The following is a 16968-nucleotide window of genomic DNA, read 5'->3' as shown; positions in this document are numbered from 1 at the left end:
AAAGAGTTGCCCAAAAGGGTGGCATGCTTTTTTAATTCGCTCGGTGAACTTGTTTTGTTCTTTAAAAATATTGATAGCCTCGAAGTGAAGGACATTTTCTCCTTATTAAGCAGTCGCGTCTCACGCTAAATGAAAGGGGCGGGTCACGTGCGCACGGTGGGTCACAGGGGGTAAAATTAAATTAAATAAAAAATAATTTAAAAAACACTTACCTGTGCTTCCGCGCCGCCTCTGCCTCCTCCTGTCTCGCTCGCTGTACACAGGGCGCTTCCTAGACTGCCGGCCAAACACACATGCGCTATGAGGAGGAGTGCTGAGCACTTCCCCTCAGTGCACGTCACCCTTGTGGCCCACCCCTTTTTCCCAAATAACTATCATAAACATAGTTTATGATCGTTTATTGGGAGAAAGGTTTGCAGCTGCTGCTGCTGGCGGGGGTGGGGGCAGGAATGACGCTCCTCAGTCACCTATGGAGAAGCCGCCCCTGCTTTTAATCAATATACCTGTCTGGGTTCACTATGCCTCGCATGGCGATCCTGCACTGGGAAATCTAGTGACAATTAGCTCACCTCAAAATAGAGTGGGAAGATGGCCACTGCGACCTGAGAGGTCTGTCGTGCACATGCCATTAGGTCAAAGGATTCTTATGTGGGACCCAGCTAAGGCTCTGCTATAGTGCCTCTTCAATTCTAAACAGAGAGGGATAAGTGAAGCTTAGCAGGGCAAGAGCACTGCTGTTTTTCAGTGATTTTAACTCTTCCCAATGTCTATATAACCCTCGAAATACTATAATGTCACCTATATTAGAGAAGGGAAGCACAATGAGGGACAGATCATGAAATGAAACAATGAAACCAGAATTTTACAGATTTTACTTGAAGTATACTTTAGTCCTGGAGTTCATGGGGTGCTGTCACGGACTAAGAAATGAGAGGCAAGTATGTAGAATTTTTTAATTGCCCATTGGAACAGCTGGACATATAGGGGGTGATTCTGAGTCTGGCGGGTGGCGGAGGCCGCCCGCCAGACTTCCCCCTCCAAAATACCGCTCTGCGGTCGAAAGACCGCTGAGGGTATTTTGGGTTTTGCACTGGGCTGGCGGGCGACCGCCAAAAGGCCGCCCGCCAGCCCAGTGCAAAACACCCTTCCCACGAGGATGCCGGCTCAGAATTGAGCCAGCGGACTGGGAAGGTGCGACGGGTGCAGTGGCACTCGTCGCGTATTTCAGTGTCTGCAAAGCAGACACTGAAATACAAAGTGGGGCCCTCTTATGGGGGCCCCTGCAGTGCCCATGCCATTGGCATGGGCACTGCAGGGGCCCCCAGGGGCCCCACGACACCCCATACCGCCATCCTGTTCCTGGCGGGCGAACCGCCAGGAACAGGATGGCGGTATGGGGTGTCAGAATCCTCCATGGAGGATTCATTTGGGCAGCGGAAAACCGGCGGGAGACCGCCGGTTTTCCGCATCTGACCGCGGCCAAACTGCCGCGGTCAGAATGCCCTGCGGGGCACCGCCAGCCTGTTGGCGGTGCTCCCGCCAACCCTGGCCCCGGCGGTCCATGACCGCGGGGTCAGAATGACCCCCATAGTATGTAAATGTGCTTATTTGCTCGATGTGAGAAGAAACTGCTGGACAGTCCAGTTTAAAAAAAATGAAGGGGAATATTTACAAGCCCCTAACCCCATCTTAGTGTAATTTTTTATGCTGAGTCAGCGGTAACCAGTCCCCCCACCCTGTGGCATATTTACAAAATGGCAGATGCTTGTAACCCCTTGGCCACATTATACCTGCGCCAGGTATAATGTATGCAATTGGGCGTTCCCCCGCAGGGAGGCTAAAAAAAACAAACGGCACAGTGAAATTTACTAGATATCACTGTGCCGTTGTAGCATCATTTTTTAATGCCTGCTCAGGGCAGGAGTTAAAGTGACGCTAGTGCATTAGCCAATAGGGCTCCATGTGCTTTGCTGGACTAGCGCCAAAACTTATGACACTACTCCACGAAAGCGCCACAATAGTGTCAAACAATCCAACAGTATTTTCCTAACATGCGCCATGGTGCGCTGTATTGTAAATAAAGCGCTAACATGGTGTCATTAGGAGGGTGCAGTGCAACACAAGGAAACTGGCGCATCAGAGCTGATGTGCCAGTTCATTGTAAATATGCCTGAAATACTTGCCATCAAAGACACTGCTCTGCTACATCAACATCAACAAGAACAACCAGTACTCCATCTACAACCAGAACAACCACTATTCCACCTTCTACAAAAAGAACAAGAAGTACCAAATCCTACACAAGCACAACTAGCACACTCGGCCTCCAAAAACCACAATTGGTACTTATAGAAGTACAATAACTGGTGTTCTCTCTTCTACAGGAACAAGAACCAGTACTCCTTCTTCTACAAGCACTTCCCTCCACACTTCACAATCAAGTGGTAAGAACAAATGATGTTGCCCTTGTTTACTGAACGTTCTGCATATATTCCCTGTGACTGCTTAAATGGATTATAGACCAGCAGTAGCTGGGTTCAAATCACAAATAGATGTCACAATGTTACTGTTCTTCAAGCTATGCTCCAAAAATATGCTTAGGGAAATTGAATTACATAACCATCTGTATCTTTCTCCACAAAAAAGACTTTGAATGTTATAGCTCAAATATTTGGGGACGGTGATTACTGTAAAAGGCTTACAATTGCAAAGTACTATACTGGTTGTTAAAAAAAAGAACCTATGACAATGCAGCAAACGTTTAATAACAAGTAGAGCCCAAGTCAAAGTGGCTGTAAACTTATTGGAATAGTCGACCTGCAGTGCTACAGTGGGGAGAATTCTCTGAATAAAAAATTAGAATTTCAAAGACAAATATTAGATATTTTGGTAGAGAGGGCGTACACCAGCTATCACCTGACAAGCTAAAGTTTTATTGGTTGACAATTAATAAAGCAGAGGTTATACTGTTTTCTTTCAACATTGTGAAATATGTCAAATTCTTGTGCGCCATCCATCATGAATTGCAGACATACACAATCACTATACAATTTTTTATAATATTATTTCCTATATGTTGCCAATTACATCCTCACCTCAGCTATGCAGAATCTTAATTATATGCTGCACCCTTCTTCTAAAAGTATGCTTGATTCTTAGTACCATTATGTTTCAGGGCCTTATTACATGTTTCATGGGGTCATGCCCATTTACTTTGCCCCTCTGAAGTTAACCATTCCAAAGGCAAATTCTTACACTAGGGTGAAGGTAACAGTAATACTTGTAGACAAAGGTATGATGGAACAACGAACGCTGAAGCGATATATGCCTGAACAACGCAGTCGGAACAACAGCTGCGTTGTTACCACAAATGCCTTTACCACCGATGCCTTTAAAATGATTTTTCATTGTAAAGGCATGCCTAGTAAAAGCATGTGTGTGACAGCATGGTTAGTCCCTGCATGTCACCCCCAACCTGCCCTAATGTGCAAAATTATCATACCCCTAATAATAAAATGACCACGATCCTCCACCCTGCCCATAAAAACACAACTACGTAACCACACCACCCCTAAAATTACAACTACAATGATCCCGCCCCTAAAATACAACTACCCCAATACCCCCATACCTAGCCCTAAAACCACAATTCCCCCGATTGCCCCACCCCTAATACTAAAAGTACCACACCCTGCAACAAAAAAACAAAATACCGACCCCCACACCACACCCATAGAAACAAAACAACCCGACCACACCACGACCCTAAAACAAAATTACCACGACCCCCCCCTCCGGCCCTAAAAACACGACTACCCCGGTCCCCTGCCCCTAATACATAAACTACCCCGACCCTCGAACCCTGCGCCTAATACTGAATCCAGCCCGACCCCCACCCTAATTTGAAAACTACCCCTACCCACCACCCCCACCCCTAATACCAAAACCACCCGACTCCCCAACCCCCAAAAACTAAAAAAAAAACAACCCTCAACCCTGTCCCTAAGAACTAAAACAACCCTGACCACTCACCTCTAAAAAGAGAACAATCCTGACCCCCACCCCTAAAAACAATGCAATCCAGACCACTGACCCGTACCTAATAACAAAAATAACCCAATCTCCACCACAAAAAAACTACCCCGACCCACCACCCCTGTCCTTAAAACACAACTAGCCCCCCCGCCCATCCCCTAAAAACACAACTAATCCGACCCCCCACTGCCACCCCTAAAAAGAAAACTACCCCAACCCTAAAACCGCAACTACCCCGACCCCTACCTTAATACTAAAACTACCCCTACCCCTCTTTCCACCCCTAATACTAAAACTACCCTGACCCCCCACCCTGTCCCTAAAAACTAAAACTACCTGACCCCCCACACCTGAAAACAAAACAACCCCAATCCTACCCCTAAAAACAAAACAACCCAGAACCCCCACCCTGCCCCTAAAATCACAACTACTCCGACGCACCACTCCCACCCCTAAAAAGAACTCTACCCCAACCCTGCCCCTAAAAGCACAACTACCCCTGAGCCCCACCGCTAATACTAAAACGATCCCAAACCACACCCCAACCCCTAATACTAAAACTATCCCATCCTCCAATCCCACCCCTAATACTAAAAAAACCCTGGGCCCCCACCGCCACCACTAAAAATTAGGACTACTGTAATCCTCCCACCCCTACCCCTAAAAACCAGAACAACCCCGATCTACTCATCCCACCCTTAAAACCAGATCTACCCTGACCCCAACCCTAAAATCCAGAACTACCCCGACATCCTACCCTGTCCCTAAAACCAGAACTACACTGACCCCCACCCACAAAACCAAAATATACCAACACCCCACACCCACCATCAAAAGTAAACTACCCCCATCCTCACCATTGAAAACCAGGACTACTCCGATCCTCCACCCTGCCCCTAAAATACAGAACTACCCTGATCTCCCACCCTGCCCCTAAAAACCAGAACTACCCCAACACCCCACCCAGCCCCTAAAAAACAGAACTACTCTGATCTCCCCACTCCTGCCCCTAAAATGCAAACTAGCCCGAAACCACCACCTATGCCCCAAGCCCTTAATCCACCCCATCCCTAAAAACTATCCCCAACCCTACCCCAGCCCCACTTACCTGAACACAACCTCTCCCAATCTGCTTTGCCTTTTTCTCTGTCTTAACCATGCATGTGCGTAGTTCAGCACATGTGTGGTTAAGGCAGAGAAAAAGGGAGTCACTGTTCATGCAAGTGTGGTTTCGCTTATGTTGTACACAACTTCCTTGTTCTGGAATCATGGTTCCAGACGTTTCCCCTTGTACACCGATGAGGCTCCCATCTATGTTAAGAAATTACCTAGGAAATGTGAAACTTTTGGCCTGAATGGTTCCATTATTCCACATTTGCTCTGCCATTTTAGTCATGGGTTCCCCCACCCTCAGCATGTGGAGTCTCATTTTGAAGCGTACCATATTTCCAGTTTTCTCAAGGGGTTTATAGGTATGTTAGAAAGAAATCATCAGGCTTCACAGTGACCTTTGTGTTCCATCCGAAACTACAGGACAGTACAACAAGGCCCTTAGACTCTGTGGAATTTAAACATTAACAATGATTAAAACAGAATGCTAGTACCAACTAATAAGATATTTATTTCTTATATATAATTTAGATCATACAGGCCTATTTATTAGAGGAAAATTTATCTCCATTATTAGTGTTTTTTTTAGCAGTCACTAACTCAAGATAAGGAGGAAGGACTGAGAAGCAAGGTTTGGATTCATACACCAAATCTGCAGTCATTCTCTAGTATTTCCAATTTTGATGAACTACTTATGTGGGATCACAGGTCTCAATAGAGGTTTTCAAACAAATATTACTATTATGCCACATTTTTCTTTATGTTTCATAGAAAAATGGTATATGGTGATTTGGAAACCATTTAATGTGCTAGGCTTGTATTTATTTCATGCACCAGAATGGATAGATGTGACCACTATCAAGATAAGTACCAAAAGTTAGGGGATATTGTGGAAAACAAACACAAATAATAAAAATCAGGCATTATTCTATGTCATACGCTCTACTCACACATCTCCTAAGACTATGAAGTTCTGACAACCATTGGTTATGCCTCATGTGGTTGGTGCACTGTTTGAATACTAAGCAATATAGGGGCTGCCTTACCCTCACCTTTAATATTAGTACACACCAGCTCTTCTGCTAATACTTTTTACCTCTGTAGAAATTGGGATAAATGTTTATATGCATGGTTTCTTACCTGCTATCACGTTCACTATATATGCACTACAGATTTTAAATACAAATGATAGAAATAAATTATTGTGCCAGAACCTTCATCAAACAGCTATACTCAAGGGATACACCCAAACAATCCATGTTTTTGAGCACTGAGTCACTTAAAATGCTGGTTATAAACATACCTTGTCCCCGTAACATTGGTTGTGTTGACAATCTCATGCCTAGATTTGCTGTACTTTTATACACTGAGGTCCATCTGCTTATCTAAGCCATGACTTAAGAACAACCTCTCTACCTCAAATTTTGCTTTCTGATACAACCTTGGTTAAAGTTCATCTTCTCAAACCTGGGTATTGTGACCTACACCCACAAATACCAAAAAAATCAGCATTTCAGTCTTTGCTAGAGTGTTCTTTACAACCATCCCAGTCCCTAGGTATAGATACTGTTCTGAACGCCACCCTGAGCGCTGTTCATTCGACCACATATCAGTTCAGATCATCTTCTGAGCTCTCATTCTGACCTGCTCTCTCAGTCCTTGGAATATATACCTCACTCTTTCAGTCCTGAGCCTTAGAAATTATGATATCTTTATGCTTCTTTGGACCTTCTGTCCTTGGCATAGCTTGTTGAAGCCAAGGCCTCATTATTTATTCCTAGCAATCCTATAGTTTGTTCTCCTACATCTCAGCATGGCTATCTTTCCCTTTTAAATAGCCAAGCTCCAGTAGTGACTGGCTTTCCTACACCTGGGCATACCTCTTTGTCTTGAGCCAGCATATTTTGGTTTGTTCAAGCTCTGAACCCAGCTAGATCTGTCAGACGTAGCTCATATCACTTGAATCAGCCCTGTTTCTAAATTCCTCTTTCATTCCAGGACTACACAGACAGCAACAAACTGTTTGATTCCCTTTTAATGAGGACTGGCTTTTACATCAAGTTCATTGTGACTTCTGTACTTCTCCTTCAAATGGGAGAAGGTGAATAGAGTATGACTTATGTCTTCATGTTCCAGATGAAAACATTTGTTTAGAATTAAACTTGCTAATTATCCATGTATTCCTTATAGTTCCAGGGTTAGGCTACTATTTACAGAAGCATTTTCCTGATTAAAAGTGATGCTTTTATTATAGATTTGTTTACATATACAAACAACAGATTTAACATATCAAATTTACTTTTTTTTCAAAATAAAATACTGTGGTCATCTGGAGAATTAATATGGGTGACAGAGGAATGGGTATTGTTAGTGTGTAGGAGAAGTTGTGTATTTACAGGGGTATATTTTCAAAAGTGTCAGGAACACTTTCATCAAACGTGGATGCTAAAACACTAGAGTCTGAACTTGAAGAAATATGCAACTGTAAATGACAATGAATGTTAATTTTCTAGCTATTCTACTTTAAAGGATGATGATTTTGAAGTTCTGCATTAGTATTGGTTCAAACCACTAAAATTCTCCCTCTCTACTGAACAGCCTTAACACCATCACACTGCGTCTATGCACGCGAGGATTGTGTATGGTCGGAATGGCATGATTCCACAAATCCAGCCAATGCCAGTGGAGATATCGAGACACCGGAAAGTTTAAGAAGGGCAGGAATTACAGTCTGTGTATCTCCAAGAATGTTTCAATGCAGAGCAAAGGAGCAGCCTGGCATACTATTAGAGGACCTCAACCAAAATGTGAAATGTGACGCTTCTGGACTTGTGTGCTACAATAAAGATCAAACTCAAGGAACCTGCCTCAACTATGAAGTTAGGTTTTTATGCTGCACCTATGAGCCTTGCAAAGGTAAGAATACCTGAATTTTGAAGCATTTCCCCCTCAAATTAATGTTATTCTCAGTTCCTAAGATATGTTTGCAGTTTGTTTAATTCAATGAAATGTAATTGTTTTCAGGGATGACTTAATGCCTCATTTATTATTTTCCACCATATTAAATGTACCCATTTATGTGAGTTTTATGTAGGCCAATTCACAAACTTGGATTGTGGTTGAGGTGCAATTTCAAATAAAATACCTAAGTTGAACAGTTTATAACTTCTGTGGTTTTTGACAAACCTGTTCAATATCTGGCTGACCATTAACATGTTCTTCGTGCCATTACATTTCAGGTTTCATGGTGATACTTGGGGAGGTCATGAAATGGAGGGGTGTCAATAAGCTTTTCTTTAATAATAACTTGGGCTAAGTTTCTCAAACCTGCATAGAATTTGGGTGCCAGCATTTTAAGCACAGAACTGTCAACAATGTTGGAAACTAAAGAAGAGGAAATAAAAAAAAAAAAAATTATAATAACACTTGTGCTGCTTGACAGATCAGCTCCTTAATTGAGTTACAGTTGCTGACAAATTAGGTCGGCAACTTTTTTCTGCACTAAACCACTAAAAGTGTCTCTTTTTTGCTACATTTTAGCACCGTGACAAGTTTTGTGCAATTAGGTTCAGCAGCATTTTCTGTATCAGAAACCTAGCATTCTGATTAGAGCTATAACTCAAGATGTCTATATATAGCAATGTAAGTTTTGTTCTCCTGGATGTACCCACAGGCAAAATAATGAGGCAAGTACAGAACCTGGCTGTAGTTAATATTCGTAGGATACTTGCTCCTGATGGGGCCCTGCGTGCATGGACTCAGTTTATGTGTTTCCTACTGAAACTCCTTCTGATGCCCCCTTCCAAATCTGTTTAATTCTCTGCCCCTGGAGTAATCTTTGAGCATTACACCAGAGCCCCCCTTGCCCTGGCCTCTTTTCCTCACTGCAATCGAAGCTTCAGGGTATACTGATGTCTTTCTTTTTCATCCACTTTATAATGTCTTTCTTTTTCACCTACTGGATGATGTGAAGATTGCTGGTGTTCATGTGGGCTCAGTGGTCTTATAATGTAGCATTGATAGGAGCAGGAGTGAAGAGGTGAAGACTGAGAAATGCGGCAATTCTCATTTCCTCCAAAATGTCCCTACGGAGAATGCGGACCTTTTCTTTCATCTCCTCTGTTGCTGTTATATTGCTGGTCTTAGGGCCAGATGTCCGTAGGTAGGAAATTGCGACTTGCATTTTGCGAGTCCATGCGACTCGCAAATTTCAAGTCGCAATTTGGTATGCAGAAAGGTGTCTCATACACCTTCTGCAACTCGCAATGGGGTCGCAAAGACCCACCTCATTAATATTAATGAGGTGGGTCGCAGTTTGCGACCCCATTGCGAGTATGGGCACTCACGGGGATGGTGGCCTGCTGGAGACAGCAGACCACCACGTCCGTGACTGCTTTTTAATAAAGCAGTTTTTTTTTTTTCTATCTGCAGCCCGTTTTCCTCAAAGGAAAACGAGCTGCACTTAGAAAAAAAAAAAAAAACTTTTGTTTCGCTATTTTTCAGAGCAGGCAGTGGTCCATAGGAGCACTACCTGCTCTGAAAAATTATTTTTATTTCCATTCACAAAGGGGAAGGGGGCCCATGGGGACCCCTTCCTGTTTGCGACTGGGTTACCATCCACTTCAAGGGGATGGTAACTGAGATTACATTTTCATTGCGAGTCGCAAATAGGAAGGGAACACCCCTTCCTATTTGCGAGTCGGAAATGCATTTTGCGAGTCGGTTCCGACTCGCAAAATGCATTTCTGCATAGCAGAGAGGCTTTTGCGCCTTGCAAATGGCGTTTTTCGCTGTATGCGAGGCGCAAGCACTTTGCTACTTCTGGCCCTTAGTCTCCAAAGGTGGCTCATGTATAGAATGGGGAGGCCAAGCTTTTGACAAGGACATTCTAAACTCAGTTTAGCCACAGGATCCAAATTCAATTCCATCTGAAAGTTTCTCCATGCTACTCCATCAATAATGTTAAATGCCGCTGCTGATTTTCCAAGACAGCAGATTAGTCCTCCACAATATTTTTGCGTTTTGTGGTACTGCCCAACTGGTAACGGCATGCCTCCACTTTGCTTCTAGTGCTACTTTTTACTTTCAGTACTTGGCCTTATATTCTGTTCTATTTGTAAGCAGCTCAGTATGGGCCACTGGTCTACTCAACAGTGCAAAAGTCTTCACAAGCAAGTTGAATTGTTTCTTCATATCTCTTAAAGCAGGAGAGTGTCATGTGAGCGTTAAGTTATTGTTTCCTGGTTCTGATCATTATGTTTAAAGATTTTTGTCAGGGCCACGACAATCTACTAATAAATTAAAAATATGCCCTCAATCAGAGGTAAAATGGTATTATTTTTCAACCTCAGGAGGCAGAAATATTATAAGGGTTTCTGAACATTAGACACTCACCAGCCTTAGTGCTTCTTTTCACAATATTGGTTCCATCTCATATTTTGTTAACTGGTAGCATAATTCTCTTCAGCAGTTGTCTTCAGCTGTTCTTTGTATCTTAGACCCTTGGTTCATTTCTGTTACATGAAGCTAATGATATGTCTTTCTGGTAGCTGAAGGATATAATTTGCTCTAATAAAGCTAAAGTGACAAGTGTGTTATTTTGCAAGTTCTGTTTTCCACAAAAGCAATGTGTTGATCTTGCCGATATATCAGGAGTTACTTGCAAGTTTAGATTATTAACTGGAATAATGAACCAGTTCTTCCTAAGACTGAGACTTGGAATGCTCCAGTGCCTATGAAGTTCTTCCATCAGATTCGGGATGAGGTGTTGTGGATCCAGAATCTCATTAAGGATGCTAACCAAGATGTTATTCACGTTTTTACACTTTCTTATTTCTGGCTCAATATATGTTCAACAACCTGTTTTGTATCATATGGTTGTGCAGTGTTTCAGGTTGAATGTATAAGTTATAAAAACAAACCATATGCTGACTATTAACTCCACTCAAACTTAATTTCATAATTAACATACAGTCAACATTTATTGGAAACTGCAAGGCCTCCAACTTAGTGGAAATAAAACTCATCAACACTCCTGATATGGTCCTTTATCTGAGAGTTTAACCACATATTTGTGACGTGTAGTATAAATTAAAAACATAATTAAACCTTAAAACGTTTTTCTTGTAAACAAATACCTTACTACTACAGTCTGACAATGGATGACATAACTAGTGTTCTAATTAACCTATACCTTCCAGCATGGGATAATTATATCTTTCTTTTCCTGTTTATAGACCCACCTACTAATGACTGCAAACTTGCACTGGAAATCCTCAACTGGACAAATTGGTTCGATGTAACAAATCCATTGTCTGATAACGGGGATTTTGAGACAATTCAGAACATCACTGCTGCAGGACATGAAGTATGTAAGGCCCCGAGAGATATTGAGTGCAGAGAAGAACCCCACCAGGATAATAGAACAATCGAGCATGTTCAAAATGTGATCTGCGAAAAATCAAAAGGACTTGAATGCTACAATGAGGGAGATGTATTATGTCTAAACTACCAAGTCAGATTCTTGTGCTACAGCTACAACTTTGAGGTGTGTCAAACATCAACACGACCGTCGACTTCTACCTTAACGATCTCTACTACCATCAGATCAACATCAAGAACAACCAGTACTCCTCCTGCAACCAGATCAACCACTACTCCACCTTCTACAAGAAGTACAACAAGTGGTCCCTCTTCCACTGGCACAACTAGCACCCCAAGAACCTCCACTTCTACTAGCACAAGAAGCAGTACTTCCTCTTCTACAAGGAGTAGTACTTCTCAGCCCCCAGTAACCACAAGTAGTACTTCCTTTTCTACAAGTACAATATCTAGTACTTTCTCATCTACAAGAACAAAAACCAGTACTCCCTCTTCTACAACCACTTCACTCAGCACTTCACAATCAAGTGGTAAGAAGAAATTATGTTGCAATTGTTCACTGATCTTCCTGCATACATTCCTTGTGAGTGTTTAAATGGATTGAAATCCAGCAGGAGCTGGCTTCAAATCACAAATAGATGTTACAATTTTACTGGTCTTTAAGCCATGCTCCCAAAATATGCTTAGGATAGTTGTCTATAAGCAAAGTGAATTACATAAACATTGCTAGCTCTCTCCACAAAAATTATATTGGACGTTGAAACTCAAATATTTTTGGATGGTGCTAACTACAAAAGGCTTACAATTACAAGGAGCTATGCTGGTTGTTAAAAACAAGGGCCTATGACAATGCAGAAAATGTTTAATAACTAGTAGGGCCCAAGTCAAAGTGGCTATAAGGTTATTAGAATTTTCTACCTACAGTTGGTAGAATTTTATGAATAAAAAGGGAGAACTTCAAGGATAAATATTAGAATTTTGGCAGATTGGTAGTACACCAGCTAAAATCTGACAAATTAAAGTTTTATTAGGTTGACAATAAAGCACAGGTTACACTGTTTTCTTTCAACATTGTGAAATATGTCAAATTCCTGGGCGCCACCCATCATGAATTTCAGACTCACACATTCACTATACATTTTCTACAATATTATTACTTATATTTTGCCAATTACATCCTCACCTCAGCCATGCAGTGTCTTAATTATATGCTGCACCCTTCTTCTAAAAGTATTCTTGCTTCTTAATACCATTACGTCTCAGGGCCTTATTACATGTTTCATGGGGTCATGCCCATTCACTTTGCCCCTCTGAAGTTAACCATTACCACAGGCAAATTCTTACACTGGGGTGAAGGTAACAGTAATACTTGTGGACAAATGTATGATGGAACAACGAATGCAGAAGCGATGCATGCCTGAACAATGAGGTCCGAACAACGGCCACTTTGTTACCACGAATGCCTTTACCACCGATGCCTTTAAAACGATTTTTCATTGTAAAGGCATGCCTAGAAAATTCATGTGTGGGACAGCATGGTTAGTTCCTGCATGTCACCCCCAACCTGCCCTATTGTGCAAAATGATCCTACCCCTAATACAAAAATGACCCCAGTCCCCGACACTGCCCGTAAAAACACAACTACGTAACCACTCCACCCCTAAAATTACTCTACCCTGACCCCCACCCCTAAAATATAACTACCCCGATACCCCCACACCCACCGCTAAAAACACAATTACCACAATCCCCCTGCCCCTAATACTAAAATGACCACACCCTGCAACAACAAAAAAAAAACAATACCGAAGAACCCACCCCGCCCCTAGAAACAAAACTACCCGACCACCACACGCCCCTAAAAAGAAAACTACCTCAAGCCTCCCATGACCTTAAAACAAAATTACCCTGGCCCTAAAAACACAACTACCCCGATCCCCTGCCCATAATACGAAAACTACCCCTACCCTCCACCCCCACCCCTAATACCCCAACCCCTAATACTAAAACTACCCCATCCTCCAATCCCACCCCTCATACTAAAACAACCCTGAGCCCCCACCACTAAAAATTAGGACTACTGCAATACTCTCACCCCTGACGCTAAAAACCAGAACTACCCCGATCCACTCACCCCACCACTAAAACCAGAACTACCCTGACCCCAACCCTAAAATTCAGAACTACCCTGAGATCCCACTCTGCCCCTAAAACCAGAACTACCCTGACCCCCACCCACAAAAAACAAACTACCCTAACACCCCAACCTAAAAAATAAACTACCCCCAGTCTCACCACTAAAAACCAGAAGTACTCCGATCCTCCACCGAGCCCCTAAAAAACAGAACTACCCTGATCCCCCCACTCTTGTCCCTGGAATGCAAACTACCCGAACCCGCCACCTATACCCCAATCTTGTAAATCACCCCATCCCTAAAAACTATCCCCAACCCTACCCCAGCCCCATTTACCTGAACGCGACCTCTCCCAATCTGCTCTGCCTTTTTTACTGTCTTAACCACGCATGTGCGTAGTTCAGCACATGTGTGGTTAAGGCAGAGAAAAAGGGAGTCGTTGTTCATGCAACTGAGGTTCTGCTTGTGTTGTACACAATTTCCATGTTCTAGAGTCATGGTTCCGGACGTTTCCCTTTGTAGACCCATGAAGCTCCCATCTATGTTAAGAAATTACCTAGGAAATGTGAAACCTTTGTCCTGAATGTTTCGATTATTCCACATTTTCTCTGCCATTTTAGTCATGGATATTCCCACCCTCAGCATGTGGAGTCTTATTTTGAAGTGTACCATATTTCCACTTTTCTCAAGGGGTTTATAGGTATGTTATAAAGAAATCACCAGGCTTCAAAGTGACCTTCGTGCTCCATCAGAAACTACTGGACAGTATAACAAGGCGGTTAGTGTCTGTGGGATTTAAACATTAACACTGATTAAAACAGAATGCTAGTACCAACTAATATGATATTCATTGCTTATATATAATTTAGATCATAGAGGCATATTTATTGGGGGAAAATTTACCTCCATTATTAGTGTTTTTTTAGCAGTCACTAACTCAAGATGAGGAGGAAGGACTGAGTAGCATGGTTTGGATTCATACCCGAAATCTGCAGTCATGCTCGAGTATTTCCAGTTTTGATGAACTACTTATGTGGGATGTCTCAATAGAGGTTTTCAAACAATTATTGCTATTACGCCACATTTTTCTTTATGTTTCATTGAAAAATGGTATGTGGTGATTTTGTCACTATTAAATGTGTTAGGCTTGTATTTATTTCATGCACCAGAATGGGGAGATGTGACCACTATCAAAAAAAGTACCAAAAGTTAGTGGATATTGTGAAATACAAACACAAATAATAAAAATCAGGCATTGTTCTATGTCATACACTCTACTCGCAAATCTCCTAAGACTATGAAGTTCTACTCACCATTGTTTATGCCTCATGTGGTTGGTTCACTGTATGAATACTAAGCAATATAGAAGCTGCCTTACCCTCACCTTTAATATTAGTACACACCAGCTCTTCTGCTAATACTATTTACCTATGTAGAAATTGGGATAAATGTATATCTGCATGGTTGCTTACCTGCTGTCACATTCACTATGTATGCACTACAGCTTTTAAATACGAATGATAGGAATAAATTATTGGACCAGTGCCTTCATCACACAGCCATACTCAAGTATAGGGATACTGAATGTTCCCACACCGAAACAATCCATGGTTTTGAGCACTGAGTCACTGTTAATACTGATTATAAACATACCTTATCCACGTAACGTTGGTTGTATTGACAATCTGATGCCTAGATTTGCCGTACTCTTATACTCTGAGGTCCATCTGCTTTTCTAAGCCATGACTTAAGAACAACTCTCTACCTCAAATTATGCTTTCTGATACAACCTTGGTTAAAGTAAATTTTCTCAAACCTGGATTTTGTGAGTTACACCCACAAATTCCAAAAGATCAGCATTTCAGTCTTTGCTAGGGTGTTCTTTACAACCATCCCAGTCCCTAGGTATAGATATTATTATGAACGCCACCCTGAGCGCTGTTCATTCGACTACACATCAGTTCAGATCATCTTCTGAGCTCTCATTGTGACCTGCTCTCTCAGTCCTTGGAATATATACCTCACTCTTTCAGTCCTGAGCCTTAGAAATTATGATATCTTTATGCTCCTTTGGACCTTCTGTCCTTGGCACAGCTTGTTCAAGCCTAGGCCTCATTATTTATTCCTAGCAATCCTATAGTTTGTTCTCCTACATCTCAGCATGACTATCTTTCCCTTTTAAATAGCCAAGCTCCAGTAGTGACTGGCTTTCCTGCACCTGGGCATACCTCTTTGTCTTGAGCCGGCATATTTTGGTTTGTTCAAGCTCTGAACCCAGCTAGATTTGTCGGACGTAGCTCATATCACTTGAATCAGCCTTGTTTCTAAATTCGTCTTTCATTCCAGGACTACACAGACAGCAACAAACTGTTTGATTCCCTTTTCATGAGGACTGGCTTTGACATCAAGTTCATTGTGACTTCTGTACTTCTCCTTCAAATGGGAGAAGGTGAATAGAGTATGACTTATGTCTTCATGTTCCAGATGAAAACATTTGTTTAGAATAAAACCTGCTAATTAGCCATGTATTCCTTATAGTTCCAGGGTTAGGCTACTATTTTACAGAAGCATTTTCGTGATTAAAAGTGATGCTTTTATTATAGATTTGTTTAGATATACAAACAACAGATTTAACATATCAAATTTGCTTTTTTTTCAAAATAAAATACTGCGGTCATCTGGAGAATTAATATGGATGACAGAGGAATGGGTATTGTTAGTGTGTAGGAGAAGTTGTGTATTTACAGGGGTATATTTTCAAAAGTGTCAGGAACACTTTCATCAAACGTGGATGCTAAAACACTAGAATCTGAAATTGAAGAAATATGCAATTGTAAATGACAATGAATGTTAATTTTCTAGCCATTTTACTTTAAAGGATGATGATTTTGAAGTTCTGCATTAGTATTGGTTCAAACCACTAAAATTATCCCTCTCTACTCAACAGCCTTAACACCATCACGCTGTGTCTATGCACGCGAGGATTGTGTATGGTCGGAATGGCATGATTCTACAAATCCAGCCAATGCCAGTGGAGATATCGAGACACCGGAAAGTTTAAGAAAGGCAGGAATTACAGTCTGTGTATCTCCAAGAATGTTTCAATGCAGAGCAAAGGAGCAGCCTGGCATACTATTAGAGGACCTCAACCAAAATGTGAAATGTGACGCTTTTGGACTTGTGTGCTACAATAAAGATCAAACTCAAGGAACCTGCCTCAACTATGAAGTTAGGTTTTTATGCTGCACCTATGAGCCTTGCAAAGGTAAGAATACCTGAATTTTGAAGCATTTCCCCCCTCAAATTT

General features: G+C 41.9%; 1 protein-coding gene across 1 annotated transcript in view; it reads left to right on the top strand.

Moving 5' to 3' along the window:
* The window catches only part of LOC138283526 (mucin-5B-like), a 466047-nt gene extending 449929 nt beyond the window's left edge, over window positions 1-16118 (top strand). Inside the window, exons 30-33 of the mRNA XM_069221466.1 lie at window positions 2385-2444; window positions 7744-8061; window positions 11382-11512; window positions 16008-16118. Of these exons, the coding sequence (XP_069077567.1) occupies window positions 2385-2444; window positions 7744-8061; window positions 11382-11512; window positions 16008-16118 (620 nt within the window). The remainder of the gene's footprint in view (window positions 1-2384; window positions 2445-7743; window positions 8062-11381; window positions 11513-16007) is intronic.
* Window positions 16119-16968: the final 850 nt, after the last annotated feature.

Source organism: Pleurodeles waltl, chromosome 3_1 (assembly GCF_031143425.1).
Source record: "Pleurodeles waltl isolate 20211129_DDA chromosome 3_1, aPleWal1.hap1.20221129, whole genome shotgun sequence".
Lineage (NCBI taxonomy): Eukaryota > Metazoa > Chordata > Amphibia > Caudata > Salamandridae > Pleurodeles > Pleurodeles waltl.
This window is presented reverse-complemented; position numbering and strand designations above follow the sequence as displayed.